This window comes from Centroberyx gerrardi, chromosome 14 (genome assembly GCF_048128805.1).
Source record: "Centroberyx gerrardi isolate f3 chromosome 14, fCenGer3.hap1.cur.20231027, whole genome shotgun sequence".
Lineage (NCBI taxonomy): Eukaryota > Metazoa > Chordata > Actinopteri > Beryciformes > Berycidae > Centroberyx > Centroberyx gerrardi.
This window is the reverse complement of record NC_136010.1, coordinates 7288268-7306723: the sequence shown is the minus strand read 5'-3', so window position 1 is coordinate 7306723 and position 18456 is coordinate 7288268. Positions and strand designations below refer to the sequence as shown.

The window sequence follows — 18456 nt, the reverse complement described above, 5'->3', positions numbered from 1 at the left end:
TTTTTGGTTACGGTACGGTTTTATGGTGTGTAGGGAGGGATAGTGGCATAACAACTACTGAAAATCAAAATGGAACATAATTAGACCTAAATATGATATCTTAAAATATCTAATAATATATAAAAATATGGAAAATAAACTAATATAGCCATGAATATTTGGTATGTTTTTATGTTTTTTATTCACCCTATGAAGAAAAATGGCATGAGCAGTTATAGATAGTGGACCTTGTTCCTCTCCCCCTGCCAAATGACTTTGATGATGGTCAAATATAAATCTCGCCTTATACACTGTTTTTTTTTTCTCCATTATGATACATGTGCTATGAATACTAGCTGTTCACCACCTTAAAAGCATGTTGAAGAACTGCATAACATGCCTTTGTGTGTCTTTCTCCTCAGTCGGAGTCCATGGTGCTAGAGACAGCAGAGAACGTGAACAACGGAAACCCGTCTCCCCTGGAGGCTCTGCTGGCTGGAGCCGAGGGTTTCCCCCCCATGCTGGACATCCCTCCAGATGCAGATGATGAGACCATGGTGGAGCTGGCCATCGCTCTCAGCCTGCAGCAGGATCAACAAGGTCAGCAGCAAAAAAAAAAAAAAACAGTCAGTGGTAACTCTGCCTGGCTGGGAGTCCCCATCACATAGTGGGTGAATGTTTTGGCAAATAAACACTTTAATCAACCTAATATGCAATGGGGAGATTTGTAGTAGTTTCACCTGTGTGTGTCTGGTGTTTATTTAGTTCAGAAGAAGATGGTAAACTAACTCATACTGTCCCTTTAACCACCAGTGTGCTAAAGTGTTAGCATGCTTTTGAAACTACACAATTACCAATCTACAGAACTACATTAATACTGGACACACAAGTGAAACTGCAAGCAATCTTCTTGTCACACAACAGTACTTGATCAACAAGCTTTTATGCCAAAAATCAGTTTTTGGACACAGGCTAGACAGATGTGAAATGTCAGAATGTTCCTGTTTGGTTAAAGTGTCAGAATGTTCCTGTTTGGTTAAAGTACACCTCTAAATGGTTGGCCTCATCTTTATCAGGTTAAACATCAATTAGGAGATCAGTTTTTTGAGTCTGTGCTCTAACTTAGTGTATATATCTTTGATGGTTTCAGGCAGTAGCAGCAGTGCCCTCGGCCTCCAGAGCCTCGGCCTGTCTGGCCAGGCTCCAAGCTCTTCCTCACTGGATGCCGGCACCCTCTCGGACACCACAGCATCAGGTAATAAGACCACCTCCGTCAGAATGTGTGAGAATGTGTTTTTGTCTACAGGTCACAGTGTCTTGTGACTTGTGATTATTTTAAGTGACTTGTCACTTACAATATTTTTCTGCAAGCTACAGTTTTAAAATGAAATGTGACCTCTGAATGGTGGTTGGCTACCTGCTAGTGGCTGGTAGGATAGACAAACTTGGCAGCCAAAATCTACCAGCTTTTGTCTGGTGATGATAATTTCCCACCCTGAGGCTCAAACATTATCATCACCCATTCTGATATTTTGACATTTTTTTTCTTCACCAGACATTTGACATTTGTCACATTTTAGTTCATAACATTGTACAAGTAGCTGCAAGCTAGGCAGTTCATGTCAAAGTACACCTTTAATTTTGTATAGTAATACCCATCATAGGGCCACAGGAAAAAAGCGACCATTAACAGCAGGTTGAAGAATGTCTTGATTGTATTGCATGTGTGATGGTTTATAAGTTGTTGGTATAAATTAATCTTCATGTATCCTGGCCAGATGACTGCGGTGTATTTACTGTTACAGCTATTGCTATGATTTCAGCCCCGGCGTCAGATGACGAGGGCAGCACAGCAGCCACTGACGGCTCCACGCTGCGGACATCTCCAGCCGAGCATGGAGGCAGCGTGGGCTCCGAGAGCGGAGGCTCTGCCATCGACTCTGTCGCAGGGGAGCACAGTGGTGGGTGATCAAATATATCGATCCTGAACAGAACCAACTTATAGCTAATAAACATTTTTTTTCAAATCCAAAATTTTATATACTGTATCTATCCTTGAAATAACAAATTTCCTGAAGTTAATTTCTATAAAATATGGAGGAGCCAGTCTGTAAAATTGTTATCATTGTAACCGAGCAAAAGCAGATATATTTAATTTTTTCACTTAATGAGTGACACTTTAATGAGTTTCCAATTTGCTCCTGCGTGTATGTGTGTGTGTGTGTGTACAGTGTCGGGCCGCAGCAGTGCATATGGGGACACAACAGTGGAGGGCCACCCTGCTGGTCCAGGCAGTGTGAGCTCCAGCACCGGGGCCATCAGCACCACCACAGCCCAGCAGGAAGGCGAAGGCTCAGAGGGAGAAGGAGAGACCGAGGGAGACATCCACACTAGCAACAGGTCAGTCTTCCCAAATGAGAGGCAGCAGTTTGGCATAGTAAGTAGGGAGACTGTCCTTCGCTTGGAAGGCCTGAATTCAAGCCCCCTTGACAGCTAGCATCTGCCCTACTGAAGTGAAGCCCTTCATCAAGACACTGAATCCCCACCAGCTGTAGCTGACCCTGGAGAAGGGAAGCAAGTGGAAGAAGTCATTCCCATTCCAACATCAGTAGATTATCACAATAAATAAACTACCAGAGCACACTAAGGTCAGCTCAGTAAAGTAAAAATGTTGTCAACTTTTATTAATTTTGTGTTTCTCGTCAGGCTGCACATGGTTCGTCTTATGCTGCTGGAGCGCTTGCTGCAGCACCTGCCTCAGCTCCACAACGTAGGAGGAGTCCACGCCATCCCCTACATGCAGGTTATCCTCATGCTGACCTCCGACCTGGACGGTGAGGACGACAAGGATAAAGGTGCCTTGGATGATCTGCTCGCACAGCTCATCGCTGAACTAGGCATGCACAAGAAGGTAACCACATCCACTGACTAGACTAGAATTAACTAGACTGTGATTAGCCAGGCTTGATATGTCATTGTTTTATTTGCTTCACCTCATCCTCCTTACAGGACGTCTCCAAGAAGAATGAGCGCAGCTCCATCAATGAAGTACACCTGGTCATCATGAGACTGCTCAGCGTCTTCATGTCTCGCACCAAGTCTGGTTCCAAATCCTCCTCTGAGGTACGTCCTCTTTCCCATGCAATGTGGCAATGCTTAGGTTTGATGTGCTTTGGGCATTCAAAGACTGACTGATTTGAACAGAATCTGTCAAAATACCTAATGGAACACAGAACTGTTACTGGTATCAGCCCAATACCAGGCTAAAGTACTCACCCTAGGTATTGGTGAAGGCCACAGAAAGCAAAAACTTGTACATTGCTATATAATTATGCTGTAATGACTTTATTGTTTGAATTTATTTCAAAAAGAAATGGGAGAATGCGTTTTGATCAGATTACATTATTAAAATATAATATTTTGTCTAACAAGATTACTTGTTGTGCAGATTAACAAAAGTGATCAGTGTCAGTAATAGAACTCCCAGTTTCATGGGTATTCAAATTTAAGTAGGCATACCTCCATAAGTCACAGATGTCCTTCTTTTCTCTCTCCCAGTCATCCTCTCTGATCTCCAACGCCACGGCGACCGCCCTGCTCAGCCTGGGTGCTATCGACTACTGCCTCCATGTGCTCAAGTCCCTCCTGGAGTTCTGGAAGAGCCAGCAGGGTGAAGAAGAGCCTGTTGCCACCAGCCAGCTCCTCCGCCCGCACACGGCCTCCTCTCCCCCGGACATGAGCCCTTTCTTCCTACGCCAATACGTCAAGGTATCAGATAATAGAAGACATCTCCCTCTCTGACAGCTCTGTTTTTGCAGTTCAGATCAGTTCAAATATAAATGAACTTAAAACTTTTATTAAAAATTGGCAGAATTGGGAAAGACACAAAAATAGAATATATTCCAAGAGGATCAGTTGCTATATTGTATTGTGTTTTCTATTCCAACTGCTGATTTAAAGTGACTGTGCTGCTCCCCTCTCAGGGCCACGCTGCTGATGTGTTTGAGGCCTACTCCCAGCTGTTGACTGAAATGGTGCTCCGGCTGCCATATCAGATCAAGAAGATTGCTGACACCAACCCCCGCATCCCACCTCCAGTCTTTGACCATTCCTGGTTCTACTTCCTGTCTGAAGTAATTCAATCACTTTACTAAATTTAGCACCACACTTTAAACATATCCCTAAAAGTTTCTTTTAACAACCCCCATATGGAAATACAGTCAGGGTTCATGAATGTTTTATGAATGGATTTTTTAAGGAACTTTCTGCAGTTCATCTATGGTTGTAATCAGTCTGCAGAACCTCTAAAGGTTCCGCATAGTCCTTTTTGAGTGTATCAATTAATGTTTTCTTTGCAAACTTTGACAAACAACATAAAATCAACCCCTCAATTCTCTCCCTCTTTTTCTCCCACAGTATCTGATGATCCAACAGACGCCATTTGTCAGGAGGCAAGTCCGCAAGCTGCTGCTGTTCATCTGCGGTTCGAAGGAGAAGTATCGCCAGCTGCGGGATCTGCACACGCTGGACTCCCACGTGCGCGGCATCAAGAAGCTCCTGGAGGAGCAAGGCATCTTCCTCCGGGCCGGCGTGGTCACAGCCACGTCTGGCTCCGCCCTGCAATATGACACCCTCATCAGTCTGGTGAGTGTTGTTGTTTGTGTTCTTGTTGGTTTTTTTTTTGCTGTTTTTATTCCGTTTTTCTTTACTGTATTCTATTACTATTTGCTGCTGCAATTATCAAATTTCCCCCCAATTTCCACGTTTTTCCTGTGGAAAGAAAAATGTATATTGTAACACTGAATGGTATTCTTATTTGAAGGATGATTAACATCTACAGTGTGTGTGTGTGTGTCTTTAAGTTTAAACTTTAAGTTACTTCATATGCTTGTATTTAACTTGCTTCTCTGCTCTTGGTGCAGATGGAACACTTGAAAGCTTGTGCTGAAATTGCCACTCAGAGGACCATCAACTGGCAGAAGTTCTGTATGAAGGATGACTGTAAGTTGCTTCAGAAATTATATCTGTGCAATATTGTTGTAAGTGAAAACAAATTACAGTTTTAAGGCTTTACATAGATTTATAGTGTTTACATGGTTTGTGTTTTGAACCTCTCCCTTCTCTCTCCCTCTGTTCATTCTCCTCCTCTTCTTCTCTCTTCTTGTCTCCTGCGCTCTCCTCTCTCCAGCTGTGTTGTACTTCCTGCTCCAGGTCAGCTTCCTAGTGGACGAAGGTGTTTCCCCAGTACTGTTGCAGCTGCTCTCCTGTGCCCTGTGTGGCAGTAAGGTGCTGGCCAGCTCCTCCTCCTCTTCCTCATCCTCAGGAGGAGGCGGCAGTGCCGGACAGGCAGGAGCTTCCCAGTCCTCTCAAAGCAAGTCCTCTAGTAAGAAGAGCAAGAAAGAAGACAAGGAGAAAGACAAGGAGGGTGAGGCTGCAACACAGATATTTGTTATCCTCAAGCACATTTTGCTTTAAGATATTTTAGTCGGGCAGTTCTGCTTGTTTAGACAACACACATTGGAGAATGAAAGGAAAGGTGTGAGAGAGTGAGATAATAATGCGACAAAAGGCCACTGTCAGATATGTACTCAGGAGTTTGAGATTACATTGTATTTACCTCAGCTGCTGAGTCAGGACATCCATATTTATTATTTTCTGTACATACCAGAGTACTTGATTATTTTAAGCTGGCCTCAAAAAGCTTTATTGGTCATTAACATGTCAGTAGAAAATTGGCCTTGGCTCAGTAGTGTCAGATAGAAGCCCACATAGTAACATTGGTACATCCGGCTGGCTCATTAAGGCACATATCTGTGCAGTATTCACAACATCCTGGGCTCAAATCAATTTCTAGACTTGTGTCATGTCAGAGTGAGAAAGCAACACCTGCTACCAACCAAATACTGATAAATCTTGACTGTGGTTGGTAAGTTTGTTTAGTTTACCAGCACTTTGAAAGTTCACTGGCAATATTGTTTGGAGTTCAGATCTACTTGTCTGACAAAACAGTGAAAATAGCTGGTGAAGCAGGACCACGAGCCACTGTGGCCGGTGGAGAGAAGTTAATTTCTTGCATGTTATCTCCTCTCTGTTTCTCCCATGTTTTCTGTCTCTCTATCTAATAAAGCAGAAATTCCTTAAATTGACAAAAATGCTATAATGAACACACAATGGTGTATACAGTGAGTGCTGTTTTAATGTATTCACTAAGCGTTGTTTAGATCAAGCCAGTGTCCTGACTGTGTTGTGTCTTTGGGGACTGGCCACAGGCGATGGAGTTGGCAGCCAGGAGGACCAGCTGTGTATGGCTCTGGTCAGCCAGCTGAACAAGTTTGCAGACAAGGAGACACTCATCCAGTTCCTGCGCTGCTTCCTGCTGGAGTCAAACTCATCTGCTGTGCGCTGGCAAGCCCACTGCTTGGCACTGCATATCTATAGGTACGGTTTATACAAATATACACACACACAGACAGTGTGTTTATCCATAGACCATAAGTCAGTCTCACTCTTTCTTTCTTGTGCTCTCATTGTGTCACACACACACTCAGAGCCCAGTTTATCCATAGTCCATAATGCAGCCTCTAACTTTGCTCTCTCTCACACACACAGACTAGTTTAACCATAGTGCATATGAACACAGAAGCACACAGTGAAATGAATGAAAGTTGAAATCATAACTGGGCCTGGTGGTTGACTTCTGACTCTCCCTCTGTAGGAACTCCAGTAAATCTCAGCAGGAGCTGCTGCTGGAACTGACTTGGGCCATCTGGCCTGAGCTCCCTGCTTACGGCCGCAAAGCCGCCCAGTTTGTCGACCTGCTTGGATACTTCTCCCTCAAGACCCCTCAGACAGAGAAAAAGGTTTGTTTGAATTCCTCATAGGATACGGTTCTATTTGTCATTTCAGCTTGATAATTATTTTGAGATCTAATCAAAAAGATCTGATGTTATGAGAACACAAAGTTAGCTATAGCGTTGGAAAGTGTCTCTTGAAATTATTTTAATTGTTCCCTTTTCTCTTCCAGTTGAAGGAGTATTCCCAGAAGGCTGTGGAAATCCTGAGGACACAGAACCATATCCTAACCAACCACCCGAACTCCAACATCTACAAGTATGTCTACACAGATATGTAGCAAGGAGAATGAAATTTAAAGTAGCGCATATCAGCTGCTGAAACCTGTACTCACCTGTGTCTTCTCTTGCAGCACTCTGTCAGGCTTGGTGGAGTTTGATGGCTTTTACCTGGAGAGTGATCCCTGCTTGGTGTGCAACAACCCAGAAGTTCCCTTCTCAGTATGTACCATCCAACCTCTTTGTATAGAAACCATGTCTGGTTCCTGCTCCTTGTTGCTTAAAGTATACAAAAAGTCTAGCTAATATATTTTTACACATTTGTAGATTTGAATGGCTTTTTATTTTTTTGGTTAAGGGTTTCGCAGCCGTTAAATGAGCACATCTGAATTAAGATTTTTTTTTTCCACCTGACTGTATGAATTTCCAATTTGGACCACGTTCTCAATTCCCAACCCTATCTTGGTTGTTCAAAGTTAAATGTTTGTGTGAATTTGGTTATTATTTGGTTATTACAAGGGTACAAAATGCTTCTCAAAATTTGTTGAGTGTGTACAGGCCACAGTGTGGGATTGTGTAATCAATCCTTGCATCATTATCTATGGTAAATGAGGTATTGTTGCCATGTTGGCACCTAATTTGTGTTGTTTGACTGAATGAGATGATTTGGTTCATATAATCCAACATTGTTTTCCACATATATAATCCATCTTCTTTTGTCCCTCCAGAACATCAAACTGTCATCTATCAAAGTGGACACCCGCTACACCACCACACAGCAGGTTGTCAAGCTCATTGGCAGCCATACCATCAGCAAAGTCACAGTGAAAATTGGTGACCTGAAACGCACCAAAATGGTCCGCACCATCAACCTCTACTACAACAACAGGACTGTACAGGCCATCGTGGAGCTGAAGAATAAGTGAGTTTCATACGATCGGCCTGTTTCTCTCACTATCTTTATTTTTCTGTTTCCCTATCCTCTGTCCTGTCTTTCTCCATCTCTCTCTCTTGCACTCCCTCTCTCATAGTAACATGAAACATAAAATATAAAAGTTAACTCTGACACTTTTCATTTAAAATTAATAGACCATATGATTTAGTAAATGAGAAATCACCTATACTAATACTAAACGTTTTGCTCTTTCCTCCTCTCCTTTCCTCCATCGCTAAACATATGACTTCATGGTTAATATACTAGATTGTTAAGATATAAAATATGAATATGTTTGAATGCTTGGGTAAAAAAACTTTTTTCCCACTCAGCTAATATCTGAAGCATATCAGAATCACTTTAATTGCCAAATTCAATCTATGTATGGGCATTTTTGGTGACAATATTGCAGGAAATATTGAGAAGTCATGTTGGAACTTAATTACAAATTGGTCACATGGCACAGAGGAAACAAAACCTCACATTCAGTGGAAGGGGGCAACATAAAACATTGAATAGATATGTAGATTATTGTATAAAAGATTATATTAAGATGTATAAAGCTAAAACTCTTTTGCCCTGTCTGTCCCCAGGCCTGCTCGTTGGCACAAAGCCAAGAAAGTTCAGCTGACCCCAGGACAAACAGAGGTGAAGATCGACCTCCCCTTACCCATCGTCGCGTCCAACCTGATGATAGAGTTCTCCGATTTCTACGAGAACTACCAGGCGTCCACCGAGACTCTGCAGTGTCCACGCTGCAGCGCCTCTGTGCCGGCCAACCCCGGGGTGTGTGGCAACTGTGGGGAGAACGTCTACCAGTGCCACAAGTGCAGGTGAGCAGCGGGGTTCCCCTTCAGGTCTGGGACATTTGGGAAAAGTATGGAGAATGAATTTGGTAGTTTCCAGGTTGGAACTGAACAAAAAGTCTCAAAGTATAGCCTGATATTCAGACTGAATGGCCATTTTGTTACCACTCCATTATTCAGCCTGAGATTGCCTCCTAGTTAGCTGTTTTCTGTGTGGATTGATTTTCCCCTAACCAGTCACTAGTGACTGAAGTATCTGGCATTACTCTGACGTTACTTCAGTCGACACTGATGCTGTGCAGCCAGTCAGCCTCTACATCCATGGTTAGGCAGCGTATTTACCAACTTTACCAAGAATGTTGGTCGATTTTGACAAAAATATTGTCATCATCATTGTCAATCTTCAGCTAGAGAGTGATATGGCCTTGGTGACATTCATCCAGTCAAGAAATTAAGGCCTGGAAAAAGTATAGTTTGTTAAAATGGAAAATGTGCAGGAGCCCTGGAGCCAAACATGCCATGGAAGTTGATTTTGTTTCAAACTGGTGGCTCTCCCCTCTGTTAGGTCCATCAATTACGATGAAAAGGACCCCTTCCTGTGCAATGCCTGTGGTTTCTGCAAATATGCCCGGTTTGACTTCATGCTGTATGCTAAACCGTGCTGCGCTGTGGATCCCATCGAAAATGAGGAGGACAGGAAAAAGGTAAGCACTTGTTTGAAGTAGAAAAACATTAAATTTGAGAGGAAAGGATTCAAATACCGGTTCACCATTCAAAATAGCATCTTGGGATTCCAAAATGTAATTTATTCCGACCCACTTTTTTTTGCTCGTAAGGAGACAAGCAAAGTAGTTGTCCCTCAGTGAATATTGGATGATTTTTAATCCTCCATCTTGTGCTTCTCTTACTTGATGTGCATGTTGTTTTTGCAGGCAGTGACCAATATCAACACTCTGTTAGACAAAGCTGACCGGGTGTACCACCAGCTGATGGGCCACCGGCCCCAGCTGGAGAGCCTCCTGTCTAAGGTCAATGAGGCGGCACCAGAGAAACCTCAGGTCAGTGACAAGAGGGGCCTGACCCATATGATTTTTGGGCATCATACTGGATATTGGGTAAGAGATGAGCCTTGAATATCTAGACCACGAATATCTAGGTCCTCTAGACCACCTTTGCCAATATAAACATTGCTGTATTCAGGATTTGAATTTCACATTTTTGAATTTGATTAATTGTGCAGCCCTTGTAAGAAAATTTGATGTAATTGATGTATTTGCTGATACATCACAGATATACCTGGGATTTTGTTTAGATTAGTTACTCTCAAAGTTTACAGCAAATGTACAGTACATCTGAAAAATAACCATAAGCCATCTTTTTTATACTAATCAGTATGTTATTTTTAGAACAAATGCCTATATATATCTGTCATGCCTTTGTCATGAGGCCCTGCAGCAGAACTGAGTGTGACACTTGGTCATTTTATCAGTTGGTCTTGTTGTTCGTTTGTGTTTTTAAAATGTAGATTTAACATACTACATGGCAAAAGGAACTGTATCTTTTGAAATTCAGATTCTTAACCTTATTCCCACAATCTCATCCTGTGATATTATTTCCTCTTTTTTTTTTCCTGTGATGCCCCCAGGATGACACTGGAGCGGGGGCGGGACTCGGCACATCCTCAGCCAACGTCAATAGGTACATTCAGCAGCTGGCTCAGGAATACAGCGGAGACTGCAAGACATCGTTTGACGAACTCTCCAAGATTATACAGGTTAGAAAGAAAACAATCTTTTTTTCCCCCCTAGTTTTCAAATCATCTCCCAGAAAACTGATTCCCCACCTCCCAGAGTCATCCTCTAACTTCAATAAGTGGGTGTGGATATATGGAGGGCATATGGTCCTTATTACTGGTTCTGTGTCTATATTTATGCTATTGTGTATGTGCATAAGAAATTCCTAGCAACTTCTATGCATGGCAATGTTTTTTTCTGATTCTGATTTTACCAATAGTGGTGGTTCCTCCCCACTTATTCAGGGCAGAAAACGAACTTTTTATAATTGGCTGGTACATCTGAAAACTATTTTATGTTCCAAATAGCTGTCTAGAATAAATTAGTTTACTTCCAATTGATGATTGGTTTAATTGACTGGTAGACTAAACAAACTTACCAGCCAAAGATTTACCATTGTTTTGTGGGTGGCTTTTGTTATTTTTCTTTCCCTGCACACACGTCATTCTGGTCTTCTCTCTTTGCACGCAGAAAGTGCTTGCGTCCCGTAAGGAGCTCCTAGAGTACGATCTCCAGCAGAGAGAGGCCGCTACCAAGTCGTCCCGCAGCAGCAGCAGCCACCAGCCCACCTTCACCGCCAGTCAGTACCGCGCCCTCTCTGTGCTCGGCTGCGGCCACACCTCCTCCAACAAGTGCTACGGCTGTGCCTCAGCCGTCACGGGTCACTGCATCACGCTGCTCCGCGCCCTGGCCACTAACCCAGCGCTCCGGCAAATCCTGGTCCTCCAGGGGCTCATCCGGGAGCTGTTTGAGTATAATTTGCGGCGAGGTACAGCAGCCATGAGGGAGGAGGTGCGCCAGCTGGTCTGTCTCCTCACCAGGTATGTCTTCCCCCGTTTTTCTTCCTCAATCTTCTGGGCTCTCATAGTTAAGAAAGGGAAGTAAAGTAGATAGATTTTCCCTAATTCTAGCTCAGTGGGTAAAGCATGGCACTAACTACTTATGCTATTGTCAGGCGCTTTGGATAAAAGTGTCCAAGTTTTGGCAATTTATTATACTTCCACACTTATCTCTGTACAGTTTGCTGTGTGCCGACTTTGTCACCAGTGGAGATGAGTCATTGTTCTATCTCTTTTGTTTCCTCCCATGTTTCCTGGTTCAGAGATCACCCAGAAGCCACTCAGCAGATGAATGACCTCATCATCGCCAAGGTGTCGGCTGCCCTCAAAGGTCACTGGGCCAATCCTGACCTGGTACGTCCTCTTATGTGTCCTCCAACTGGACTGAAATATTGTGCTTCCATTGTTAAGCTTACACTTAGAGAAATGTCTTATCTTCACAAGTAATTTAATCTTAAATTAGGTCTGAAAATCTAATTTTAACAAAACAATAGAGCCAATGTGTTGAGCAGTTTATGTTGTTTGAAGAATTTTCTATTTTGACATTATTGCATGTGTTTCCCAACAGGTTAGTAATCTGCAGTATGAGATGCTGCTGCTGACGGACTCCATTTCTAAAGAGGGAGGATGCTGGGAGTTACGGTTGCGTTGTGGTAAGCCTAAATTTTCCTACAAATACAAAGGCTTTATTTTTTTAAACCTCATTTCCCCATGCATTCTCATTTAGAGCAACAGCCAGGGGGAATAGTCTCAGGTTGAGCCTTTATGCTTTATGCTGGGATGTCATTTTAACTGATTGAAAGTGAGGCCTGCATCTAATGTTATTGTGTGTTTGTGTCCTCCTAGCCCTCAGTCTGTTCCTCATGTCGGTGAACATAAAGACGCCTGTGGTGGTGGAGAACATCACACTCATGTGTCTGAGGATCCTGCAAAAACTGATCAAGCCTCCTGCTCCCACCAGCAAGAAGAATAAGGTAAACATTCTGTAGCTCTGCCATTTAGCCACTGCTCACTCAGGGTTTTCCTCCGCTTTTAGAGGGGTTTAGGTGGTAATGTTACTGCTATAGAGTAATTTCCAAGGTGATGGGGGGGTTGAAGACTCATTTAGATGTCATAACATTCTTCAGGAGCAAACATAGGACTATTGGTGCCCATTTTGGTAGCCCTAATCGAGAAAAAGAACCATTTGGATCTCATTCAAATTTCAAATTTGATATTTAATTTAGCTGGGTGGGAAAAGCTGGCCATTTAAGAGTTCAATATGCAGTGTCTGTCAGTGACGACATGACGCTCTATGTTGCCTGTCATGCTCACTTATACAATGGTGTGTGTGTGTGTCGGTATGTGTATGCTTTGTGTTGAATGTTTGTTTAGGATGCTGCTGTTGAATCCCTGACCACAGTCAAGCCCTACAGCAATGAAATCCATGCTCAGGCCCAACTGTGGCTCAAGAAGGACCCCAAAGCTTCTTATGAGGCCTGGAAAAAGTGTCTCCCAGCTAGATGTAAGTCAATGTTTTTGAAAAAGTATGCGTCAACAGTATGTAGTGAACTTGTTATGCCATACTGTTCTTTGATTCCAGTTTACTCTAAAGCAGCTTCTTGACGTAATGACAGAATCTTTCATCCATATTGAAATTTATCAGATAAATTTTGTTTGTTCTCACATAAAACACTCTGATTTTTTTCATCAATGCTGCCATGCCTATGAGATGACTAGAACATGACTGGAGGAATTAATGAAAAGTCAAATGATGATAAGCCTTTCACTGTTGAGTTTATCTTGCTGACCACAGGCCAGGAGACGGTGTCTAAGCCTCAGAACAAGGCTGAGTTGCGGAGGCAGTACCTGCTGGAGAAGTATGTGTGGAAGTGGAAGCAGTTCATGAGGTCCAGGACCGAGGGCCTCTTCCCTCGCCTGCTCAAGCTGAGCCACAACAACTGGCTGCGCCAGGTAATGAAAGTCCACCGCTCTTAGGACTGAGGCCATTTCGTCACATATGGATAATTCAGCTCTGCTTGCCATCATGATTAGTCTTTAAATGCACATACCTGGAAGATGTAGATATTTCAAAAAGCATGATTACTCAGCCAGATAATTAGAAAATTTTCATATAGCTTTTGTTAGTAATCAGATTGATAAGAGCTGATAACCGTTTAAATTTGAGAAATTATTCAGAACAACAACTGCTTAATCCAGCTTCTTGAAATACCACTCTGTAGTCAACATACTTGTAGAAATTGGTGCATTATTTTGGAGGCTTTTTGGTTGACTGAAGTTATATTTGTTCCAGGTCCTTTTCACCCCTGCCACTCAGGCAGCCAGACAGGCAGCTTGCACCATTGTGGAAGCCCTAACCACAATCCCCAGCCGCAAGCAGCAGGTCCTGGACCTGCTCACCAGGTATGAGCTTCATACAGGAAAACTAAGGAAACATCACATTGTGTGACATTAGGGATACTGGTATTAGATAGGTTATCAGAGAGTTTTCCCAGTACAAAAAGTTAGTGACAAGTGTTGGCAATAAAAGGAGAATGACTTACCATGTTATATAAAAATCTAATGGAGAAAAGTGCATTCTATCACAAACATTTTTGTACAAGCTATTTTCAGGCTACAAAGAGGAATGTTGTCTCAACCACATAAATTACACACAATCTCAGTTTGCAAAAAGATGTAAATTACATTATCTACAAACCATTAACCTTGTTAGCTCCAAATATCATTTTGAATGGCATGCTGCAGCTTTATCGAGGGTTAACCGTTATCTCAAGCAGAAGTATGAAAACTAACTTGGAAAAATGTGGTTTGGAGTCTGAAAGTGGGCTGGAGCACTTAAAGCCCCGGTGTTGCCATGTAGAGTGTAAAATTTCTTTCTGTGTCTGTGTGCCGTCAGTTATCTGGACGAGCTGAGTGTAGCCGGGGAGTGTGCGGTGGAGTACCTGGGTCTGTACCAGAAGCTCATCAAGCCCGCTCACTGGAAGGTTTACCTGGCGGCCCGCGGAGTCCTGCCCTACATCGGCAACCTGATCACCAAGGTAACTTTTTAATTCTTAATCCACAACTGTGGATACTTGCTTACTTGAAAAAGTCCTAAGTGTTTTTCCCATGTCCTGATTATTGGTAACAAGCCCTTTTTGTTTTTATTTTGATGATTATCTATTGTGAATTGGAATAATGTTTTTTGATGCCGCAAGGGCTGGAATTCATTGCCAATTTTTCATTATCTGTTCTGATAATAGAAATTCCATACTGGTTATAAAAAATGCCCTTTTTAATACCTTTCTATTTTGAATGAGCATATTACATGCTAGCATGGAGTAAATATTTTTTCACGTAATACTTGTACATGCCATTGGCTTCTGTAAATTTAATTAGTATATATTCAGTATATATTCTTGTATATAAATGCAGATAAATTAATGAAAATTGGAGATGTTATTGCAAGAATCCAGCATTTTGGCACTTAACTTTTCAGTATCCAGTCTTTGATGCCAGTAAAACTGATCATGTCATTTCTGTGTTTAGGAAATAGCCAACCTGCTGGCTCTGGAGGAGGCTACGCTGAGCACAGACTTGCAACAAGGCTACGCCCTCAAGAGTTTGACTGGTATGTGCCAGTTTCCCTCAGCTGCTTGGGTTGGCTGTACTATTACTTATGTGGCACTAATATAATATATGACAAGGCAGGATATGGGTGGGATTTACATCACCATGACACCACAATAATTAACATTATTTACTTAGCATAGGAATAAACTTATTATACCTATACTATACATTTTACATTTTATCATACCTTAAATTAAGGGAGATTAACATTTAAAGGCACTGTCAGAATATGTATCTGTTTTCAAATATCCAAATGATTTGTGTGTGTGTGGCGTCCCTACAGGATTGCTCTCTTCCTTCGTGGAGGTGGAGTCCATTAAGCGCCACTTCAAGAGCAGGCTGGTCGGCACAGTGCTCAACGGCTACCTGTGTCTGAGGAAGCTGGTGGTGCAGCGCACCAAGCTCATCGATGAGACTCAGGACATGCTGCTGGAGATGCTGGAGGACATGACAACAGGTCGGCACTGACTCATGTTTAACAGAACTTAAAATCTAAGGTCATATTTGTTTAAAACATCATTGTAAATCTATTTATGATATTCTTAGGAACTGAATCTGAAACCAAGGCCTTCATGGCGGTGTGCATAGAGACTGCAAAGCGTTACAACCTGGATGACTACAGGACTCCCGTGTTCATTTTTGAAAGACTGTGCAGCATCATCTATCCTGTGAGTTCCCTTCCCAGATCTTACTCAAGGTTCCCACAAAAACTGTAACTTTTGAGACCGACATCCCAGCCATAGACAATAGACAATGCATGGAAAAAGAAGAAAATGTTGTCTATCACTAATGACCTGTACAAACTGATCCAAAGTCATAAAATGCATTTAAATATGTTAAGCATCAGAACAATATTTTGGACTACCACATCACTATAACATTAATTTCCACTGAAGGGACATTACTTCATCCAAACGGCAATGATGCTAGGCTTCAATAGACTATACCTTTGCACGTTTGGATTAGAAATGTCCCAGAAAATGATTCTCTAAAACATTTTGGAGGTCTGTCACTGTAACTAGGGATTCGCCATTGCCATGGGTTGAGCTTGCACTTTATTCTCTGTGTGTGTGTAGGAGGAGAATGAGGTGACGGAGTTCTTTGTGACGCTGGAGAAGGATCCTCAGCAGGAGGACTTCCTCCAGGGCCGCATGCCAGGAAACCCCTACAGCAGCAACGAGCCGGGCATCGGCCCTCTGATGAGGGACATCAAGAACAAGATCTGCCAGGACTGCGACCTGGTGGCGCTGCTGGAAGATGACAGTGGCATGGAGGTAAAATGACCACGTTTTTTAACCACTTTTCTTTGGAATTTGTTTCTCAATTTTTTATCTCTTTATTTAGTTCATTAGAGAATTAATTGAATGCACCTCCATTAACCAGAACTGTGGCTTTTGGTGTGTAGTATGTTGAGATTTTACTGCAAATTCAACATACTAGAATATAAAATGTCCATGTTAAATGTGTTAAATGTCCTGTGCGTTAATATTTTATTGCAAATTCATTGAACTACAACACATACATTGTCTGCATTTGAATCTTAAAGAATTTGATGGGGTCTGTTTGGGGTCTGTTTTTCCCCTATACATATCAATAATGCAAAGTTGTAATTATAAAAAGCGGATCTAAAAGCAGATTTGAGCAATTCATTTGATGCCATTCCTTTTTTCCCCAGCTTCTGGTCAACAACAAAATCATTAGCTTGGATCTGTCAGTGGCGGAGGTCTACAAGAAGGTCTGGTGCCCGACAAATGAGGTGAGCGTCCGACTGAGATTGTCAAACCATGGATGTGTAGAAGATCAAATGTTTTTTCTTTTCTTTACAGTTGCCTTATTCCAGTTTATTAGCATGTCTACTAACCTATTTAAAAGTATGAAATATATGTAAAGTATCAAAATATCATCTAATATGTAGCATACTTTCAGAGGTGTAACAGCGCAGTGGAAGTATAAACAATTACAGTTGTACTCTTTGTCCTTAAATTATAAGTACATTTATAATTGTGTCGAGTTTCATTATATGTTTAGAATTGCTTTGTATTTACTTTTCCCTAGGCTGTAAGTGTAATAACAGTGTAATAAAGCAATTGCAAAGTGTTACACCTTTATTTACTTAATTTCTTTTTCAAGGGTGAGCCCATGAGAATCATTTACCGTATGCGGGGTCTGCTGGGAGACGCCACTGAGGAGTTCATAGAGTCACTGGACTCAACCACAGGTAAGACTTGCTATTAATTGATGTTGCCATTCTTGAGGTTACGTCAAAGGTAGTTGGTCCATTTCTGTCTTCATCTAATCTTTGTTTGTTTTTAGATCCGAAGGCTCTCATATTTTAATGCTGTTAACTAAAGCTAAAGCCATTTGCCTAAAAACATATCCTTTGCCGTTAAAAGCGCTTGCAGTTAAGACCTGCTCAGAAGAGTGATAGAAAAGACCAAAATACAATATCTGAAAAATCACAGTAGTTAAAAAAGTTTCGCCCCACCCTTCTACAGATGAAGAAGAGGATGATGAAGAAGTGTACAAGATGGCGGGAGTGATGGCGCAGTGTGGAGGACTGGAGTGTATGCTCAACCGGTTGTCTGGAATCAAAGACTTCAAACAAGGAAGACATCTGCTCACTGTAAGTCTGTTCACCACAAAGTTCACCACTTTCTACAATAAGACAGCAGTCCTTCCTGTCCTCCACTACTAACAAACATAGTGAAAGTTGTCAGGAAATCTAAACTTTCTTCTCAGCTTTTTATTCCACTGTCTAAAATTAAATGGTACTAAACAATATAGCCACCACTTCTGCACAGGCTATACTTAAAGCAGGGCAGAAGATGCACGTGGAAATCATTATTCTCACTTTCACTATTCTTTACTGGTTACTGGTCTATGTAGAGTCGACTAGATTTGAAGAGTTGAACGGTGTGTATCTGTCTCACTCTCCAGGTTTTGCTGAAGCTGTTCAGTTACTGTGTGAAGGTGAAAGTCAACAGGCAGCAGCTGGTCAAACCGGAGATGAACACACTCAACGTCATGCTGGGAACTCTCAACCTGGTGAGTGAATTGTTTTCTCCTTTGGCCTACTCTTCAAAAGAGTAAGTGTGGATGCAGTGACAGTATAATGTTGGTGTTGTGCAGGTGGAGTATATGTCTGATTAGTGTGGAGGTGTTGAGTCTGGAGCAGCAGAATTTACTGTTGAGCATTCTTAACTAGGCTGTCATTGTAAATACAAGTAAATGAAATGATACGGCTTTGTAGAAATATTATCCACAATATGGTGATGGTGAAGGTAAGAAGAAAGTTGATAAAATGTACATTTTAAAAATATTTTATTTCTTGAGAAATTGCTCTGGTAAAAACTTCTCACCATAAAACAATGTAAACTTCTTTGTGCCATAATTGCCAGTGGGTAGACACACCATACTAAATAT

General features: G+C 42.0%; 1 protein-coding gene across 6 annotated transcripts in view; it reads left to right on the top strand.

Moving 5' to 3' along the window:
* The window catches only part of ubr4 (ubiquitin protein ligase E3 component n-recognin 4), a 67144-nt gene that overhangs the window by 40270 nt on the left and 8418 nt on the right, over window positions 1-18456 (top strand). For 3 of the 6 annotated variants that reach the window (XM_078287995.1, XM_078287994.1, XM_071923687.2), the window contains exons 56-91: window positions 402-579; window positions 1130-1234; window positions 1803-1940; window positions 2211-2379; window positions 2686-2890; window positions 2989-3102; window positions 3538-3747; window positions 3963-4112; window positions 4396-4623; window positions 4902-4980; window positions 5168-5404; window positions 6249-6417; window positions 6695-6839; window positions 7004-7089; window positions 7184-7271; window positions 7778-7971; window positions 8577-8816; window positions 9355-9493; window positions 9722-9847; window positions 10435-10563; window positions 11054-11403; window positions 11685-11775; window positions 11990-12074; window positions 12268-12395; window positions 12796-12925; window positions 13217-13374; window positions 13715-13824; window positions 14318-14459; window positions 14950-15031; window positions 15317-15490; window positions 15580-15701; window positions 16110-16307; window positions 16709-16789; window positions 17164-17251; window positions 17529-17656; window positions 17971-18078. In XM_078287995.1, coding sequence (XP_078144121.1) covers window positions 402-579; window positions 1130-1234; window positions 1803-1940; window positions 2211-2379; window positions 2686-2890; window positions 2989-3102; window positions 3538-3747; window positions 3963-4112; window positions 4396-4623; window positions 4902-4980; window positions 5168-5404; window positions 6249-6417; window positions 6695-6839; window positions 7004-7089; window positions 7184-7271; window positions 7778-7971; window positions 8577-8816; window positions 9355-9493; window positions 9722-9847; window positions 10435-10563; window positions 11054-11403; window positions 11685-11775; window positions 11990-12074; window positions 12268-12395; window positions 12796-12925; window positions 13217-13374; window positions 13715-13824; window positions 14318-14459; window positions 14950-15031; window positions 15317-15490; window positions 15580-15701; window positions 16110-16307; window positions 16709-16789; window positions 17164-17251; window positions 17529-17656; window positions 17971-18078 — 5304 coding nt within the window. Of the gene's footprint in view, window positions 1-401; window positions 580-1129; window positions 1235-1802; window positions 1941-2210; window positions 2380-2685; window positions 2891-2988; window positions 3103-3537; window positions 3748-3962; window positions 4113-4395; window positions 4624-4901; window positions 4981-5167; window positions 5405-6248; window positions 6418-6694; window positions 6840-7003; window positions 7090-7183; window positions 7272-7777; window positions 7972-8576; window positions 8817-9354; window positions 9494-9721; window positions 9905-10434; window positions 10564-11053; window positions 11404-11684; window positions 11776-11989; window positions 12075-12267; window positions 12396-12795; window positions 12926-13216; window positions 13375-13714; window positions 13825-14317; window positions 14460-14949; window positions 15032-15316; window positions 15491-15579; window positions 15702-16109; window positions 16308-16708; window positions 16790-17163; window positions 17252-17528; window positions 17657-17970; window positions 18079-18456 lie in introns of all 6 variants that reach the window. The other 3 variants (XM_071923686.2, XM_071923685.2, XM_071923684.2) reach the window with 1 other exon arrangement.